At 38.0% G+C, this 21,090-nt stretch overlaps 1 protein-coding gene across 1 annotated transcript in view; it reads right to left on the bottom strand.

The window, feature by feature from the left end:
• Positions 1–20,670, bottom strand: part of CCDC141 (coiled-coil domain containing 141) — a gene marked incomplete at its 5' end in the record, with an annotated part of 70,975 nt that extends 50,305 nt beyond the window's left edge. Inside the window, 5 exons of the mRNA XM_082054901.1 lie at positions 1,696–1,949; positions 6,217–6,325; positions 8,138–8,329; positions 18,832–18,954; positions 20,569–20,670. Of these exons, the coding sequence (XP_081911027.1) occupies positions 1,696–1,949; positions 6,217–6,325; positions 8,138–8,329; positions 18,832–18,954; positions 20,569–20,670 (780 nt within the window). The remainder of the gene's footprint in view (positions 1–1,695; positions 1,950–6,216; positions 6,326–8,137; positions 8,330–18,831; positions 18,955–20,568) is intronic.
• Between the last annotated feature and the right edge of the window lie 420 nt (positions 20,671–21,090).

The raw sequence follows: 21,090 nt of genomic DNA, 5'->3' as shown, positions 1-21,090 counted from the left end.
TGACACAATCATGTAATTGTAGCAACACCTACTGTCTCTTAATGTAGAGAAGGGATAATTTTTCTAAATGAAATAGGACCTATTTCCAATATAGTGAGTTAGCCTGATACTGAAATTTCAGTTGTAGCTGTTGTAAATTTGTTAGACTAGATCAAATTGAAACAACATTTAATTTTGAGGATCTTTCTTTCGTGGTATAGCTATGTGGTGATACTGAAAAAAATCAAAACCAGTAACAGCAGCAATAATACACATCTCTAAGCAAGTACTAGATGGTTTCTAATGATTTGCACAGAAATTGATACAATCTCCTGTATTGTAGTTCTTCTTATTATTTTTATTATTATTGACAGCTATTATTTTATAACTACATAATAAGATTATGACACTTGCATAAGATTATTTTTATTTGGGTTTGTGGGTTTTTTTTTGTTTTGGTTTTGTTTCTGTCTTATTAATGAGTAATAATTGCTCTGTTTCTGGCAGCTACTGATACTGAGTCCTCCTGAAATAAGGCTGTCAGCTTGCTTGTGTACCTCAGCAATTTCATTCTTTATGCAAAATTACGAAGACTTGTGCTTATTGAATAAGGTGATTCTCACCTTAAGCTCACAGGCAAAGTTAGTGCCTACAGAAAGGACTACTGCTAACAGTTTCTAACATTTTCCTCTGATACAGGGGGAAACTTTATTTTGGAGGCAAAGAAGGAAAATTCCAGAGGTATTACAATCAGGACTCTACTGTCAGAGGCCCATACAAAATTTCAGTGTATTTACAACACACTGAAAATAATGCACCTTCAGTCTTGTCATAGACTTTGGCAGTTAAATTTAGATAAATTCCTCCTCAGCATACTTAATATCTAAAGAGGTGGAGCAGGACTCTGCCCGTGTCTTTTTACAAGTTGCTGAAGTTATGTAGTATTTCTCAAAGAAAATGAGAGTAATCTTGCATTGCAGAAGTTTCTCTAATAATGCGGAGCACAATGAGAGCAAAGCTATCTGATCTGAATGCCGTGAGATGAGGCATGAAAAGGAAAAAGAGCAGTGGGACTGGAAAGAGGAAGAGCAAGTAAGACTTAAATGTACCTAAGCCCTGAACGGAAGGTACAAAAACAAGCTGTATTTGAGAAACTCGGTAAAAGATGGGAGCTAAGCTGGGAGGAAGAAGAGACAGAAATAGGCTGCAGGTATGGAAAACCTGCAATCACTGTGCTGCCCCAGAGAATTTTGATTTGACTCCAAGAACAAAACACTTCTCAGTTTTCAAACACCTCAGCTGGCTAACTATGCTGTATCTTCTCCTCAACTGACCAGCCCAGCACCAGCCCATCGCAGTTGTAATTGCTGTTACCAGCTACTGTTATCACTCGTGGCTAGAGGTTTGTTTGTGCTGGGAATTCAATTTGAAGGGAATCTAGTTTAGCCTGAAGTACCACATTTGATAACTTAGAGGAGGGATCCACATAATAGAAATAGTAATTTTGAAGGAATTAAAGTTATATTAAAATAAATTATGAGGATGTTATAGTTACGAAGTCAAATATTCAAAAGTTAGGGTCTCATCAAAGGAAGTGGCCCAGAGATATTGGACTAATAAATATATTTAAGCTCCTTTTCTCTGATAGTCTCTACTGTAAAACAGTTGCTAGATGTTTCTTTTTCCTGTGACTTCCCTTAATGTTATATGTCTTACCTGGTTCTCTTGTTGGTGCCACAAACAAATTTGCAGAACTTGCTCCAGTCCTTGGCGCTGATGTTTAAGAAATCTGTCCAGTTGTCGTCTCCTGTCCTGTAGCATTTCAAGCAGATTGTCAATTTTCAAGCAGCTGCTGTGGGCTCCCTGAATCAGTTCCGGATTTGCATTTGGCCCCTCACATTTGAAATCTTCTATGAATTCAGTTAGCTCTTGGCTTTTGTTTAAAAGTGCAAGTGACTTTTCCAAAAGCTCTGTAAGAATAGAATGGAATAGAAAAAAGAAAAAGTTATTTGTAATTCTAGTAGCATGTTTCAAATATTACTCAAGTATTTTTAAATCTACATATCTATTTGCATACACAAGTGTAATGTACTTTACTGCATTGCACGAGCAGGTTATAAATACTCTAGAAGGTATGTATCCTAAGATATTTCAGTTTTGACAGCTGTTATATAAATGTGCAAAGGTGTAACAGTGTATACACATACATATATGGACCTATAATATTATATACATAATATCTATACACATATAATGGTGTACTGAGAGCCATTGAGACAAAACCCAGAAGCAATTTTGTTTTCTCAAAACTGAGTTCTTTTTGACTGTTCCCCAATCCTCAGGGAAGCTGAAGTGAAATTTCCTACCCTGCTTTCTGTGTGGGTCAGTAACCTCTGTAGTTCTTCATTAATGATGCAAGTGAAGTTTAGGTCCTTATGCCCCTCACAGAAGTTGAAAGAAAAAGATCGTCTGTCTGGGGCTTGTTATAACCTTAAGACTAAATAATTAATTAAGATGAGGAACACTTACCTTCATTCCATAGCTCTACCTAGATACATTCAGGGTTAAAATTCAGTGGACTAGTACACTTCAATGACCTACTAGTCACGCATCTTTGTTCCACCTCCTTAAAGACACATAGCACAAAAATCTATTGAACAGACAATGACCAGTATTTATAGGTCTTTCAAATGAAAAGATAAAAATTATACATACAGAAAGAGGAAGAAGAGGAGCCATGCCAGAACTAGAGGCAAGTTAGGCATGAAGAAAAGTCTAAGGAAGGAATGTTTCCAAGGAGCTGCTAGTGAAGCAACAAATGACAAGCAGCAAACAGTTGAAACATTCATCTTCTCAGCTGAGTATCTGTACTGGTAACTCAAGCCAAAGAACCCTAAATCACTGCCTTCCATTGCAACAAGCCTGTCCATTTTGCTTCTTGCCTTCCAGAAAGGTGATATTAATCAGAACGATTAACGTTTGTGATAAAGTACTCATCACAACGTAAAAGTTGTATTTGCAGTCATCTTATTTTGGAGTGGGTTGATAGTATCCTTCTTGCAGAAAAAAATACAAACACTGTTTTTTTTAACAAATAGTTCAATATCAGTTTTCCAAATTTGATGTGGTTAAGATAGATTAAGAAGCCAATCAATTGCAACCACTTTCCTCCAGGAAAGGTTTATCCCCGTCAAAGCAGTCTTTCTCTGGCAAGCCATTTCATCTGCTTCTTACACTTATAGACCCTCTTTTCAGCAATAAATTACTGCCAGATACTCCAAGTTAAAATTGCTATACAGTAAGCACTTGAAGATCGAATTGGAAGCCCCCAAACCAATATTAGAGTTACCTGAGTACAATTCTCTATTTAGTCTCCTGAGAAGAATACCTGGCAATCAAGATAGCAGTATCACAGTATCACAGTATCACAGTATGTTTGGGATTGGAAGGGACCTCAAAAGATCATCTAGTCCAATCCCCCTGCTGGAGCAGGAACACCTAGGTGAGGTCGCACAGGAACATGTCCAGGCGGGTTTTGAATGTCTCCAGAGAAGGAGACTCCACAACTTCCCTGGGCAGCCTGTTCCAGTGCTCTGTCACCCTCACTGAGAAGAAGTTTCTTCTCAAATTTAAGTGGAACCTCTTGTGTTCCAGCTTGATCCCATTACCCCTTGTCCTATCATTGTTTGCCACTGAGAAGAGTCTGGCTCCATCCTCATGGCACTCACCCTTTATATATTTATAAACATTAATAAGGTCCCCCCTTAGTCTCCTCTTCTCCAAACTAAAGAGACCCAGCTCCCTCAGCCTTTCTTCATAAGGGAGGTGCTCCACTCCCTTAATCATCTTCGTTGCCCTACGCTGGACCCTCTCCAGCAGTTCCCTGTCCTTCTTGAACTGAGGGGCCCAGAACTGGACACAATATTCCAGATGTGGTCTCACCAGGGCAGAGTAGAGGGGAAGGAGGACCTCTCTTGATCTACTAACCACCCCCCTTCTAATACACCCCAGGATGCCATTGGCCTTCCTGGCCACAAGGGCACAGTGCTGGCTCATGGTCATCCTGTTGTCCACCAGGACCCCCAGGTCCCTTTCCCCTACACTGCTCTCTAATATGTAATCTCCCAACCTATACTGGAACCTGGGGTTGTTCCTGCCCAGATGCAGGACTCTACACTTGTCCTTGTTAAATTTCATCAGGTTATTCCCTGCCCAGCTCTCCAGCCTGTCCAGGTCCCGCTGGATGGCAGCACAGCCCTCCGGCGTGTCAGCCACTCCTCCTAGCTTGGTGTCATCAGCAAACTTGCTGATAGTACACTCAATTCCCTCGTCCAAGTCGTTAATGAATATATTGAATAATATTGGCCCCAGCACTGACCCTTGGGGCACTCCACTAGATACTGGCCTCCAACTAGACTCCGCACCATTGACTACCACTCTCTGGCTTCTCTCCCTAAGCCAGTTTGCAACCCACCTCACTACTCTATTGTCTAGACCACACCTCCTCAACTTAGCTGTGAGGATGCTGTGGGAGACTGTGTCAAAGGCTTTACTGAAGTCAAGGTAGACAACATCCACCGCTCTGCCACCATCCATCCACCTTGTTACATTCTCATAAAAGGCTATGAGGTTGGTCAAGCATGACCTACCCTTGGTAAAGCCATGCTGACTGCCCCTAATAACCCTCTTATCCTTGATATGCCTTGAGATGGCACCAAGGACAAGCTGTTCCATTACTTTCCCAGGGACAGAGGTGAGGCTGACCGGTCTATAATTACCCGGGTCCTCCTTCTTGCCCTTTTTGAAGACTGGAGTGACATTTGCTTTCCTCCAATCCTCGGGCACCTCTCCCGTTTCCCAAGACTTGGCAAAGATGATGGAGAGCGGTCCAGCAATGACTTCAGCCAGCTCCCTCAGCACCCGCGGATGCATCCCATCTGGACCCATGGATTTATGAATGTCCAGACTATTTAATTGCTCCCTAACCCAGTCCTCATCGACTAAAGCAAACTCCTCCATTGACCTGGCTTCATCCGGGGTCTCAGGGGTACAGGGCTCCCCAGGACAGCCTCCGGCAGAGTAGACAGAGACAAAGAAGGCATTCAGTAATTCTGCCTTCTCTGTATCTTCTGCCACCAGGGCACCCACCCCATTCATCAGTGGGCCTACATTGCCTCTGGTATTAGTTTTATCTGCTATGTATTTGAAAAAGTTCTTTTTGCTGTCCTTGACCCCTCTCGCCAGCTGTAATTCTAAGGAGGCCTTGGCTATCCTAGCTGCCTTCCTATATCCTCTAACAGCAGCCTTATATTCCTCCCAAGTGGCCAGCCCCTGCTTCCATGACCTGTAAACTCTCCTCTTCTGCTTGAGCATACCCAACAGCTCCCTATTCAACCACGCAGGCCTCCTGGCTCCCTTCCTTGACTTCCTACGTGTGGGGATGCTCTGATCCTGAGCGTGGAAGAAGCAATCACTGAATGCCACCCAGCTATCTTGGGCCCCTTTTCCTTCAAGCAGTCTTGCCCATGGGATTTCCCCCAGCAATTGCTTGAAAAGGCCAAAGTTAGCCCTGCTGAAGTCCAGGGTTGCAATTCTACTTGCTATTCTGTTCCTGCCACATGAGATGCTGAACTCCACCATCTCGTGGTCACTGCAACCCAGGCAGCCCTCAACCTTAACTGCTTCGACCAGACCCTCCTTGTTAGTGAGGATGAGATCCAGCAGTGCACCTCTCCTAGTCGGCTCCTCCACCATCTGCATGAGGAAGTTATCATCAATGCACTGGAGGAACCTCCTGGACTGTGGCTGGCTGGCTGAATGGTCCTTCCAGCAAACATCAGGGAAGTTAAAATCACCCACAACAACCATGGCCTGTGACTGTGAGGCCACTCTCAGCTGCCCATAGAAGGCCTCATCAACTTCCTCAGCCTGATCTGGTGGCCTGTAGCAGACGCCCACAACAGTGTCAGCCCTGCCAGCCTGCCCCTTGCAAAAAATAGTTAAACTGGTACTCCACTAGCTGTTCAGCAGCAACAAAGATGGAAACATGAGAGATCTAGCTCAAAATCAGAAGTTTAATATCTTTCAGGAGGACTAATACAGAGTTATTTCACCAATATTTTTTCCAAGTATAATATTTTCATATTTGTTCTGTTTGTTTTAAATACACACAGGAAAAGTAAAATCAGACAGTCAGTGCACAATCACACATCATCAGAAGTAGGATACTGTTTGTACCTTTTGTATGATGTTCTTGTTGCAGAAGGAGTTCTCTCAAAGAGTCAATATTGTCAAACTCTTGGGCATTTTTCAGAAAATCTTCAACTTGGTCAATTTTAACAGCAAACTGCATTAAGAAAACAAAGGGTAGGAAGAAGTACAGTATAATTTTCTTTTGCAAAATTCTATAATATCTATGTTATAGGGAAAGTTCATGAGAATTTGTAAATTCCTGAGAAAAGTGACTGCTAGATACAGATTCTTTGTGGCCTCTATGCATCTTCTGTTTCTTTGAGGTTCTCATCGACTGAGAGAATCCAAATTTCAGTTGGCTTACTCTGTAGCTACAGTTTGTCACTTTATGAATCATCTTTCCTATATAGCCTTCAGACCTACTGAAAATAAATTCCTATGGAAGAATCTGATAATTTCAAAGCCTTTGGTAAAATAATTTAACATGAATGAAGCTTTAGGTTTCCTTCCCATAACTTCTTCCAACTGTTAAGGTATAGTCAGAAAACAAACCAAAACAAACACTTAAGGGCAACATCAGACACGGATACCATCTTCAAAGTAATCTTTCAAAGGCAGAATGAGTAGGAAATTTAAGATAACTAATATTATGGTAAATACAGTAATTAATTATAGTAGGGAAACAGCATTTCTGTAAGAAAGACTGAGATTAGGCTACTCCTTTACAGCTCATTTTTCCATGGGTTCCATATTTTAAATATTGAAACATGCTGTGTTTCAGGGAGATCTGGAGCAGATTTCACAATCTGCTGAGATTCTTAAAACTAAGATTGGAATTCTTTATTTGGCTTCCAGCTTTGCAGGTGCAATTCCAAGTATGAGTAATTCAGAGAGATTTGAGACACATATTGCATTTCTTCTTCCCTTCTGTATATAATGAGTGTGATCAGTGATGTGTTCTGGCTGCTGCGTTTTCTTTTAATGACATAAGTCTGTTGCAGGGCTTAAGGATTTAGTCTGCACTGGGTCAAACTTTGATAGTACAGAATTTACCATGGTGCAATTGAGCAATTATGCAATCTCTCTACTAATTTCTTTGTATAATACACATCACCAGGACACAGTAATTAGTAGATTGTTGCCCTTGGAGTTCTTAGGTCAGTTAACAGTAGAATGGTTGCTTCTGTAATTTATAGTGGCAGTGGGCTATTGCAGAAACAAAATTATCGGGGAGAATTATTGAAGTCTTCAAAGCTCTGGGGATGCGGGGAGAATTGAATGTGAGGCTACACAGAGTGAACACACACCTGCAGGGCATGGAACCCCCCTCTGCTTGAGCTCCCTGTTTATCAGTGAATTAGCATAAGAGATACAGATAAATGGGTAAACAGAGAAAGACAGCACTCTGAAATCTGTCTCTGGGCTCACACAATTGAGCTTTTGAGCACATCTGCACACAGAAGTCTCAGGTAAAGGACTGGCAAGTTAGACTAATATTTAGTTTGCATAATTACAATAGCTGTATGGATATTTCAATGTAAAACCTTCAGTGGCTAATCTTCAGTAAGCATTAGTGAAGGCATCTGAGGAGGTAGCTTTTTTACCACCAAATAATTTGAATCATAAAGAATGAAAGATATTCTGCAGAATGTCCATAGTCACTGAATTACATATTATAGGTTTTGGTCCAGTTCTGTTTTTCACTGTCATTTTCTGTCAAGTACAAATTTTGGAAACATCATGACGAAAGTATCTCTTAAAGCCTACATTGTTTTTTTGTTCAGTTGCATCCTGAACTATCCAGAAGGCACAAAAGGAAGGATGCATCTAGAGATTTTTATTTTCTTAATTGCTTCACCCTTTAAGAATGCAATGAACATGTATAACAGAGTAAAATTACAGTGGACAGAGTACCTGTAAGATGTGGAAGGTTTAAAATTAAGTCTCATTTGAATTGAATACAAACCTCCAAAGCACTTTCAAAGAACACTGAAGTAAGTTCCAGAAGTGCCTGTCTCTTCTCTAACATAATTATGAGGCCATCCCATGCATCCCCAAGGGTCTCTGCCATGGCATCATAAACTTGACTCTTTTCTTTGTTCTCCTCTGCAGCCTTGTCTGCTTCATGCAGCAGGTCCCATACCTGATCTTCCAAAGCCTGAGAAGAAAAAAAAAGAAGAAATAAGTAAGCAGAAACCAAAACACTGTTCTGATAATGATATCAGGCTGCTTTTTCAGTGAGTCTAATAAACAAGTCTCCAGCTCCTGCTTTACTTCCATGTCCTAGTGACAGGAGCATAGCTGCTCCTCCATGTTTCATAGCAAGCTTCTGAATTTCATCTGCACTTCAGAGGCAATATTTTTATGAAATTTCATTTAAAAACAAGTGTTAAGAGAATTTATCATTCTATCTGTAATATTTAGATTCAAATTAGTTTACATCTCCTTAAACACAGATCTTCCTGGAAGTGGTAGAAATGCAGATATTTTGGATCTTCTTTCATATTCCTTCCCATTACAAGCTTTATTATATTACTTACCCATAAGCCTCCAATGACTTCAAAGCAATCCAGACAAGAGTAGCTTGAACATATGCATGTATTCTCCAGAAAAACACAATATTTATGCAATGTTTCGAGTTCGGCTCTCTGTATTGCCCAAGCTGGCCAGCAAATAATACTACTCTATCGTCAAGAAAATCATTCTACTGTGTTTCATTCCCTTTACTAATCTCACCATGGGAAAGAAAACTGCTGGGCCATTTCCAGCTAATTTTAAAAATCTTCAGTGTGCCAGAAAAACTGTTTAGCATTTGTTCTATACTCTTTTTTTCCCCCCCCCCATCTCAGGTTTTATCACGAGCATGAATTAATACAGTGTCAATTTCTGCTGTTATTACAAGTGTTATCACATGAATGTGTAATGGGAAAATAAAACTATATTAGGCAAATTAAAATCTGTGATAACTCATACTCATGACACAGACTCTAATAAAGGCTAAAGAATTTAAAAACTTCAAATTCTCCAGACAGATCCAACAGAAAAGAGGAAACTGCAGAAAGCTTTATTGTTCTAAACACAGAACTATAACCTCCAGTACTCCCTAGACCTTATATACTACATAAAGGTGTTGGCTTGAACTAAAGAGGCTCATCAGTTGTCTCTAAAAACAGTACTGTTAGAACAATACAAACTGTGGAGTTCTTGCTTTTTTCTTTGAAAAAAAAAATATAATTAAATTATTTTAACTTTACAGACAGCCAACTATGAAAACAAACAGTGGTAAAATTAACAGGCATAAGAGCAGCTCCAACAAATCCATCTTTTTCTACAGTATATAGGAAAGTCATTATCAGCAACATGAATGCAGGCTTATTGTTTGGTGACAAACACATCAAAAAGGGCATCTGATGAAAAGCCAGTGCTCTAGAGAACAATACACACTCCATTTGATTTTCTGAATACCAGCAATGGGAACTGTTGCTTTCTAATCCTTCTACAAAACCAATTATTTTTGTTCTGTTGAATCCCCACCCTGACTGCCTCAGAATGTAAGAAAAGCTCAAATCTCCCAAATGCTACCTGTTATGTATTTATGTAGAAATCTAATTAACATTTCTTAAAATGATGCTTTGATTTCAAATGAGGTAATTTGCATGCTGTAGATACTGTCACTCTGATGTAACAATTGAACGCAACTGTTTTATATCTCCACTATGCCACAATGAGACAAGAATCAGATCAGGAAAAACAGATGTCCTTGGGAATCTAATCCAAAGTACTCCAGTCAACTTTTATTCAAGAACAGTTATCTAGCTGACAAGGCACCTAAGGGTTGCTGCAGGTGTTCTTCTAGTCTTACATGCAGCAGTCAGAATCCTTATTACTGGAAATAAAAAAAGAGCAGCACTGACTCATGATAATTTTTAAACTGCAGGGATTATATGGTTATACAATTAATAAAATTTAAAACCCAGCTTCATCAAAACAATGATAATGATAAGTTAATGAAAAGAGCTCATGAAAATTTTAAATTAAAATCCATCTTTCACTGCAATCTTTAACACAGTTCTTTCAACTCTCTCTTGGTTTTTCTTTTATTGGTTTGCATCATTATTTCTCAATTATTTTTATACTATCAAAGCTATAAAAATTATGCTGTCCATGTAATACTGGATTTTCCTGAATGTATGCATAATTTCTTCAGAGCCAACAAAACCTTGGTTCTTTGTCCATCATCAGAAAAATAACTAACTGCCAGGGGCTACCTGTGCTGGATGAATCCTGGCTTATAGATCTAAAGGAAGTTTGTTTTGTTTCCTAGCACCAGAATAAAAGATCCTGTTAAAGTCTCGTAGAAGCTTTAAAGCCAAACAACAAATTACCTCCTATGTGGGTTTTTGATTCTTTCCTTTTGATTCAACTTGTACAATCTTTTTGTATGAAGAGCAAGTTCATGTCAGAATTCAAATACTAAACAAGTCACTTTCATGCAGCGTTGAAATTTTCGTCATTTGGATTGTTCTAAAATTTGATGAGAAGACTGTAAACTGGTGACGATACTTGCTTCTCTGGGCAACTACCCACCCTCAACAGACAAAGCATAAACCGAACCCATAGTTTTAACAATTGATACCATGGGTGAGATTCCATCAGGTCACTTTTCAGCCACTTCAGAGGATTGCAAAGAGCTGGAGTCCCCAAACCCCCCAGTTTATTTCCAACTTGCAAAGTGTGGCTTTAGTGAAGAGGGAAAACTTGAGCGCATTTCTTCAAGCCACCCTTTGCCAAGTGAGGACAAAAACATAAAGCAGTGTGGAGCATACAGACCACTTGGCCTCAGAGACAGTTATTACTGAAAAAGCCACTTGTCCTGTTTCTTTGCTCCCCCTGCGTTTTGTTCAAGACCACTTCAGCAGATGTTCCAGCCCAGGACTGAGATAACCCAAAGATAGCATTCATGTTATAACACACAGTTTACCTTCTTATTTAGAGGTAAGCATTTTAGTTGTAGTCTATAGGCTACAAAGTCACTTTCAAACATGCTGAGATATTTGTATATCTCTGGTGATACAAAATTCTCTCATTTCAACAATGTTATCTATAAAATGTTATGTAGCTAAGATTGGCTCTAGGGAAAATAATAAACTTTCTACTGCAAGAGGCATACCAAGCCATGAACTATTCACAATATTTCTACATCTTGGTAAATCTTATACAGAGCTGCAAAAAAGTTACATTAAGTATGTGCATCTAAACTTCATGTTTCATTTCAGCATTATCTTCAACAGGAAAGATACTGATTTTTTTTATTTTAAACTCAAGTCAGTTTATGCAGCAATAAAAAAAAAGATAAAATCCAGAATATCCTATAGCCCGATCAAGTCTGAAAAGTCAAGTCAAACTTCCTACATAGTCGAATATTCTAGAAGTGCTTACAGCACAGAAAAATTTTGTCAGGGGTACATGGAAAATGGCATTAATCCGTGTGTTGCAAACATCTGCTCACTTTTACCCCTGGCTGTACCTAATCACAGCTGAGAAAAGGAAAGAGGAAACTGGAGCCAGACAGGAGAACCTGGGACAGAAGAAATGCATTTCTGCATTTCAGCAGCACCTGGTGATGGTGCAAGAGCTTTCCTCCAATTATCTCACGAAAAAAAATGGATCAAAACAATGAGTTAACAATATGTTGAATACCACTGCTCATAAAGATTTACTGCTGATTGTCTTTGAACTTCTTTTTTTAAGTTAATATAGATCACAAAGATCTCATTATATTGTAATAAACTGAAATTAATACCTCTCTTCACCTGGAAAGCTTATGAAAAAAATTACCAGGTGGAAAAATCTGTGAGATACTTGACAAAATTGTACAACAACAATTCATAGACTGATGCTCATGGTACTGTGCAAGAATCATACTTTTATGCAAGAGTATATATTGCAAGAACTGTATTTACTGCAACAACAATAATAACCCCAACACTAAATTTACCATAAGGTAGCCATCTCAAGTTTAATCAAGTCCTCTCCTGTTTCTTAGTCTGTCCTTGCCAGTTTGAGCATGCTTATCCACAGTGCTGCCAGTTAGCAACAGCACTGTTTCAGAGAAAACAGCGCAGTAATGGGTAAGTCTACACTACAGTATCTGTTCTGAGTGCAGCTGGTGAAGACACAACTAAGGTAAAATCTAAATCGCTCATTCAGTGCAGTGTCAGTAGCCTGGAACTCAGTGCAAGTGCAATATTTACTTTTCAAGTTGTTTTTACTACCTTCGCTGAGGTTATATCTTCACTAAAAGCTGAGGCCAAGCATTTCTGTCATCTGCACTGTAAATCCCTCAGTGCAGTACAGCTCAAAAAAGATCTGAGAACATTCCCATTGCAGATTACCACTTCTTGCCACAGGATGCTTGGAACTTAACTAAGCATTATTTGGCTTTGGGCACAAGAAACGTACCAGCTGCAAATGAACCAGCCTTGTTCTTGATGGACAGAGACCATTTCCTTTGAAGGTTTCTAAAGGTATACATCTAGAGCCTGGCAGGCAATTTTATTGCAAGTGGTGGGTAATTGTGCTTCATACTACTGCTGCTACACTGCTAGCTATGTCTGAGTTGGTTGTTTTACAGTGAGTTCACAGATGTCCACACAAAGTGTAAGCATAAGACGACCTGCAGTCAGAACTCAGAATATAACATACAAAACAGAAACAACATAGGTTTCCAATATCCCAATTACTACATTACCCATATGCAGCAAAATATCCAGAAGTTTTTCATTACCATACACAATACTGTTCAACTTCTTCAGACCCCTTCCAGTTGCTCCCTTACCTTATCAATTCTGGTTGAATTGTTTCATGGTTCCACCTTCATTCACTTATATACAGAAGAAACCATTAAGTACTGAATCCAGTTAGAGTTTAGGCATTGTCTTGAGCTTGCAAAACTATTCATTGCTCGTGACCACTTACATGCAAATATACAAGAATATCTAAAGTTACTCGTATAGTTAAAGAAGGATAATTGTAGCATATACAGCTAGAATTATTAGTCTACTTATTTGACCTAATCCGCTCAGTTTAAGTGTAATTGGGTTTCCTTATTTATCCTTTCAGTGCAATTTGAATTTCAATTTGTAAACTTCAATTTCTAAACTTCAATTTAGCTAAGAAAAAATTAAAAATATATTTAGTGCAGGAAATAGAGTTATATTGCAGTTCTTACCAAATTCATGCTCATTCCACAGCTGAGAGATGTTTTTCAGGCAGTATATATTATTCACAGAAGAGAAAAAAAACCTGACTTCTTGGCTCTAAGGCCAAGGAACTGCCTTACTTTAACCTTTGTACAGCACATTTAAGAAATATTTAAACCCTGTCAAAGCAAATAAAGCTGTGGGGAAAAAAATAAACAAGGCATTTTTAAGGTATATTTCTGTTACTCTACAATTTTATGCAATCATTATAGGTTTTGGTTTCCTTTCTGCTATATGAAAAACCTGTTTTTCAGTAAAACTGCTAATGTTCAATTCACTCATACTTTTATGCAGAGTTTAACCAAAATGGCTCTTTAAAAATATCTAGCAGCTTCTCCAAAACCAATAAAATTTTCCTGTAAAAGAAAAAAGAAAAAGCACCAGTCCCCCCAAAAAACCCAACAAACCATCAGTAGGTGGATGGAATTTATGCTGCCATTTGAAAGACTATTTTAAAGGAAAAAAGACTGAAAATAATTTTTAAACGTGTCTGGGCTTTAGAAGACCCATGCTGGTAGACCTTGCTGAGGAAATTCAGAAGATTCTCACATGTCCTGGGAAGGTGATTTCCTACAGACCTCTCCCATCACACTACTGAAGAGCATGGAAAGAGAGGGGGAAATTCTCTTTTCCCTTTCCTGATTGCTGTACACTGAGCATCCCTCCCTTTCCAGAGGGAAACAAAATTTGCCTTCTAGAATACACATGTAAGTCAACTCTTACGGTGTATATTCAGAAAACTTCTGGAGCACAAAGCAAAGAAGACATTTAGCAACAAGAGAGCCTGAAGCAGCCAGAGACTGGCAAACTCTGGAGGAAACGAAAGACTAGATACAGGTAGAGCTTAAACTTCCTAGAGAGGATAGCATACAGCAAATGCAAATATTTCATGTACACTCAAAATTTCATGAGTAAAATAGATTTCACGCTTCCTGAACTTCTTTATTGACTTGATTCTCAAAAAAATGAAAACTGCACGTCAGTAAAGTTTGTATCTTTTGCTTTCTAAAATCCAGTCATCATAAAATATGCTTTTTCCCCTGAAATACTATCCAATATTTCTCCTTAAACTGGCAGCAGCTCCTGAATCAATCTAATTCATAACTAATATTTGTCAACATGAATAACAGAGATGTAAATTATTAGCTATAGTACCATCAAGATTTCAGAAGTGAAAAACATCAAGAAAACAAAGATGCATGAATTTTCATCCTCTCTTAAGGTTATACAACACCTGGGTCATCAAATTCAGTCCCTGGGGTCTTAGAAAGAATAATTACAGACAGTCCTTTCTACAAATATTTCTTACTGCTAATCAAAATCACCTAGGATTTTTACTCCTTTATTGCCATTGAAAAATCTATTTTGGAACACTGCTCTGACAGTTAGAAACCTTTTTCATCCTATTTCTTTTAACGATCTCCATGCGCTATATATATTCCTATGCAAGCAGTGGCCTTCAACTTCAGCATTTGTTCTCCTGTGGTGTTTACCCATGCAATGTATTTATGATAATCTCAGTCCTTCTGCTGATCCAAACAAAACGTTTTCTTAGTCCTCTCTAAGAATTTAGATTATACTATTCTCTTTGTACCCTACTATGTACCTACCTTCAGCTTGGTGTCAGCTTTTTTCAGTATGGAAGACCAGAATCCTAAATTTCCACTTATTCTTCCTAATTGTCTTCAGAACAGTTGCAAGTATTGGTCCCTAGACTGTTTCCACAGCCATGAGGGTTAATAGCTGTGCCACAGTCAAGAAGTAGACTTACAGCTGCAACACAAATACTTGCTATTCACTTTTAACTGTACCACTTTGTATACTGATTGTTAAACTTTATATTTCTGTTTTTATACTACTGGAGTTCATTCACTTCCACCTGACCATCTTCCTTTCATGACCAGGTTCAGTGCAGGTTCACCATTTCATGATGAGGTTCATGATCCAATTGCTCCCAATGAGCAATATTCTCATCAGAACTGGATCATGGATTGCTCTGGAAATAAATCACTTTGGAAAGCTCTCTGCCTTTTCCATCTATTTCTGTCTGCCATTGTTATGCCATTGTTAGCATAAAAGGTGTTGGTCTCTTCTCCCACGTAGCAAGTGATAGGACAAGAGGAAATGGCCTCAAGTTGTGCCAGGGGAGGTTTAGATTGGATATTAGGAAAAATTTATTCACAGAAAGGGTTGTCAGGCACTGGAACAGGCTGCCTGGGGCAGTGGTGGAGCCACCATACCTGAAGGGGTTTAAAAGGTGTATAGACGAGCTTCTTAGGGACACGGTTTAGTGCCAGAGCTAGGTTATGGTTGGACTCAATGATCCTGAGGGTCTTTTCCAACCAAAATGATTGTATGATTCTATTTCCTGAAAAACAGATAGATCTTGTCAAACTGTTTGAGCAGACTCACATGTGCAGATGACGGGATCACACATTTCATCACACTTTTCCCCTTTTTTTTACAAATCGCTTCCAGTACTCAGTTTTGCTTTATGATGAAAATGCAGATGAACTTTCATGCTAATTGTACTGTTGACACTTCAATTATTAATTGTGAATAATTCAAAAGATATTAGCAAATAATTTCTTTCATAACAAACTTACTTAAAAATAAGCATTATGAAAATATTTCTACTTGAAAAAACTGAAAGACTTCTTTAGAAGATACGAAATTAAAAAAATGAGCATATTATCACTTTTTAAAGAATGTAATTTTCTAATTTGTTTTTCTTGGATATTAGCATATAAATTACTATTTTGCAATTTATGCTCTGTGAATTGAAGTAAATAACGTAATTAAGAGCAATCTTCAGGTTCATGAGCTAAATTAATAACAGTGCTGGTTTTAAGCTTAAGTTTATAGGCTACATCTATTTCTGTTTTGTAGTGGTTCTGCCAGCATCTCTTTCATGATAAAAAACGGAACTTTGGAAGCAAACTAAGAATGCCGTGGTTTGTCCTAGTGGGGATTTTAACACTGTCATAGCCAAAAGTACGGCAGCACATGCACACACACAGGCTGGTTTTTGTTTCTTCCTGGAAGCTTTGTCTCTCAAGATTTTCTGGTTTTGATTCCTCTCACTTTTTCTTTTGAAAAATGTAAAGAATGAGTTATCAAAACATATATATATATATATATATACATATATTTACATTATATTTACAATTCCAGAATGCATAAACCTGCTGAAGGTCATCTAAAAAAAGGATTAGGGAAATGCTGGGAAGGAGACTTTCATGACATCATGGAGGTTGATGTTTTCAACAAAACTGTTGCTGCAGATATGGTCTAATTTAGCAAAACAGAAACTGAATTTATTATTTTAGATGCAGGACATATTAACAAATGTTAAGTGGAAAAAATTACTATAATCAATACTTCAAAGACAGAGTCATTCTTGTAAAAATTTTTGAGGAGTGGATATAGTAATTTAAGCCTGAATAATTATTGACAAGTGTTAACAGCTTACTATATGACAAAAAGGTTCATGTCTGAAAAATGCATCTCAGTACAAATTATAATGACATTGCAGTCCTGTATTATTGCAGCTCTTAAAATACTGAGAAAAAAAATAGACATTTTGAACTTAATCCTTTTATACAATGTTGATTAATCAATGCTGAATTGTGCAAGGACTGCAGGTATAAAAGATGAAGTAATGAGTATTTGTTCCTCACATATCTGGATGACAAGCATTATTTGTTTATCCGTAATATATTTTCTGATCTGACAAAATCTATTAATCTTTGGGGATCCAAATAAGGATCAGCCATTTGAGTTCAAGCAATCAGTCACAAGGCCTCACAAATAGGAGTGAAAAATTTTTGCATTTTATCAATATGAATTAAAATATTTGTGATTATTTTATTATTTTGCTATTTATTGTGAGCAGAAAACAAGGTAAATGTTGCTAAATGAAAACCAAACTCAAGATTCCATGCATCTAGACTAATAGGAATAGAAAGTCAAATGTGAATGAACATCAGAGCACATGAAATCCTTTTGGATTATTTTATTTTTCACTAGTTAAGTAATTTTTTAATGAAAATAAACATATCCTTTAATGAAAAGAAATCTATGCTTTAATACAATGACTTCAAGCTGGAGTCCATGTAGAGGACTTTGTTTTGCTGCCCTTGTTCATGTCCTTACAAGTTTTCAGTAATGCCTACAAGGTCTCTCTCAGAACAATATTTATATTATTTTCTTTTCTGTAGCGAACAACATTTAATATAAACACAGAAACATTTAAGGACACACTTGATGGCAAAATGTTACTTGAATCTTTGTTTTTCTTTTAAAGTATGGAATTATTATCTTTTATTTTCCACTCTTTATAATTTATTTTCAAGTATTAGAACACCAAACTCAACTTCTCCCTGTTGTCAGTGTGTAATAACTCAGCTAATTCTGAATTGTTCAAACAGGATACAGCATCTTGTTCCACGAATGCCTGAGTACAACAGTGATGGCAGTAAAGACGAGGCACTTGCATAAGTAAAAATAGCAGAACTACCCTCTCTGTTTCTTGGGGTTTTTTGTTTTGTTTGTTTTTTTGTTTTGTTTTGGTTTTGGTTTCGGTCTGGTTTTTTTTGTTGTTGTTGTTGTTTTTTGGGGTTTTTTGTGTTTTTTTTGTTTTGGTTTGGTTTTTTTTGTTGTTGTTGTTGTTTTTTTTTGGGAAATTTGTTTGTCTACAGACTCAGAGTCAACCTGTCCTATCAGAACATGAAAACAAAGTTTCTTCTTAGGTGTGTTTACACTCTTCTCAGTGTCAAACATCCGCATTTGAAATAGTTCAGCTTTTCCATGTAAGCATATCACTCTCTCCAAATGCTACTGTTGTTATAATCTGCTCTCAAGAATGCTAAAATTTGATTTTAGAACACTTACCTAAAAATCTTCCTGTCTCAAGCAGTATTTAATGTTATGATATCATCCTTACTGTAATTTACATCAATTATATTCAATGAAAATGTGCCTGGAATATCTACTTCACACTTACAAAGAGCTTGCTTGTGTTTACAGCTGTTATAACCTAATCAAACTCCTCATAACATTGCAGAATTAAAAAAAAAACCTTGACATTCCATATATTGAGCAGTTACCAAGGATTATAGGAATTTTTCACTTGACAGTAATGTATAAAGTGAGAAAAACTGTGTCAGTTCACTTTTACTGCTGTTGCCAGAAAAATAGTAATTAACACTGAGCATATTTTTTCAGTGCAAAGGCCTAACTCTGATCTGTTACACTGACAAAGGTTGAACATGTTTTTTTCTATGTAGAGTTTAACCTAACAACCACATTGCAACAGGAAGCCCCCATAGCCATGTCAGCTGTGGTATATAAACTATAACTACTAGGTGTATTTTTGTGTGGTTTTATCACATCTTACCTTAAGTTTAGCTAGGAGGAATTCATGATCTTGCAGTAATTTTTTAGTCTCATCTTGATTGCTGCCAATTTCTAATAAATTTGGTGTTGATTCAGCCAGCTGAAGCTTTACCCATTTTCCACACTGTAATAAGTAAAAAGGAACAGCCTTCAGAAAACACAAGCTTTCCTTCATGTATTTATTCACACAGACTCTCAGGTCACACACGCTTTCCACAGTCACAGAAGCTCAGGGACCCATAAACACGTATTCAATTGCAGAATGAAGACACAAGATGAAATACAAACATCCCTCATTTGAAACAGGTATCAAAATCCCAGACTCTAGTCTTATCCAATAGCTACTGCGATTTTGTTTTGCCTGTTAAGAGTAAGATTATCACAATGAGCCAAAAAGGTTTGTCCAGCTCATCTCCCCTTTCAGCTGCAGATTGCAGAGATAGTTAAGGAAACTGGGTGGGTGGACAGAAGGTACAAAACCATCACAACAGATGCAAAAACCATAACCGCAAATCTTATTTCCACCACACAGATCCAGCATACTTGCAAACCGAATATAGAGATTGCACAGCTAGTAGCAGGGCCACTTAATACTTTGTGGAATAGGAACCTGAACAGCAATCTCCTATTGTGTCCTGGAGGAGGCACAAAGAAAGGAAGCCTGGCAGCCACCCCAGCAGAGCTTGTTCTTTCTGTGCTGCAGAACTGCTGCAGTCTGAGCAGCATAACTTGGAGAGGATGGTGATAAAGAACAAAGCATGGATGCCAATAGAGACAAGCACAGTTCCCACAGCACATGGGGGAAAAAAATAAATGTCTGCACCCTAAACTTAAGTCTCCTTGCAACAAAATTCCCCCCCTGTGGCAGCAGGCAGTCTCCTCAGGGGGGCTGATAAGAGAGAACCTTCCCACTAGCATAACTGAGGTAACCCCATCCTGAATAATCACCCTAAATCAGTGACAGCCAAATTAATTATCACCTTATTCTGCATTACAGACAAACTCTAGTGGCTGAGGCTGTTCTCCAAGTTGACTGGAAAATTAAGAATCTAACTGCCAATAAATTCCAGCTGGGATTCAGTACCTTGGCATCCAGCTTTACTTCCCATGACAAATTTTGTGCAAGCTGTAGGTGCGGATTCCAGCTCACAGAACAGGCCTTTAGGTGCTTATAAGCACAGTTACATACACACAAAGAACACACGGGAATATGAATTCACAGATTTCAAAAACAGCCACTCATTATCAGGTTTAGGTGCTTTTTCCCCCTAGCAAATGCTAGAAGAAAAGGCACATAATCTGCATTTTTGGAGATGGTAGACTACTTATTATGCAAAATTTTTGCTGAGCATAACTTAAAAAATAACTTTTGAAGAGTCTCAACTATGATTAAAGGTAACATCATGTTTATCAACACATTTTCATGGCACTCAGCATTTATCGCTTAATTTTTAAACAGATTAAGAAGAATTCCTTGCCTCTAAGAGCCTAAATATTTTGGCCAAATTACTTACTATGTTTTAAAAACAAACCAATCAACCACAAACACACACGTACACAAACATACACACAAACAGAAGCTGTGAACATGAACAAGTGTTAACTTCCAAGGAAGCTCTATTAGATATTAACTGATTAAATGACCTTGCCTTATCATTTATATGTTATTTAGCTTCTCATTTGTACAGAACTTCTAAAAGAAGCACTGATCACAGCCCTGCAGCAGTTTCTGCCTTACCTTAAGCACAGCTATCACAATGCTGGCTTCCCCGGCCTGAACAGCAACTGAACTGACTGTTGTTGTCGAAAGCTTCTGCTCTGAACTGGCTTCATTTGACATGGTGTTTCAAAACACAGCTTCATACACTAAAGCAGACTTAAAACGCTCTTGCAGGGTCCACTGTTCATTTCAGAAAGCGAGAGAGTTGCTTGGATTCATTCACTGAAACAGCTCAGATAACACTGATTACTCTGCCAAAAAGGAAAGAACAGGAGGTTAAAAATAGACAACGCCATTGAGTTTATCATTCTTGAGAGATATTTGACACACCCCTAGTTTGGTAGCATTAAGCTGCCTGTTCTTTTTTGTCACTATCTGAAGTGTGAAGGTCTTCTATGAACATCACCTGACATTGGCTAACCAAAGGAAAGAAGATTCTCAATTTAAAACAGCTAGAAAGAAATTTACTATGGAGTATATAGAGACAAATCCAGTGTTTTGAGTTTCCAAAACATGCAGCTATATAGACTATATTTTCAT

This window comes from Streptopelia decaocto (genome assembly GCF_964273445.1).
Source record: "Streptopelia decaocto genome assembly, chromosome: 6".
Lineage (NCBI taxonomy): Eukaryota > Metazoa > Chordata > Aves > Columbiformes > Columbidae > Streptopelia > Streptopelia decaocto.
This window is presented reverse-complemented; position numbering and strand designations above follow the sequence as displayed.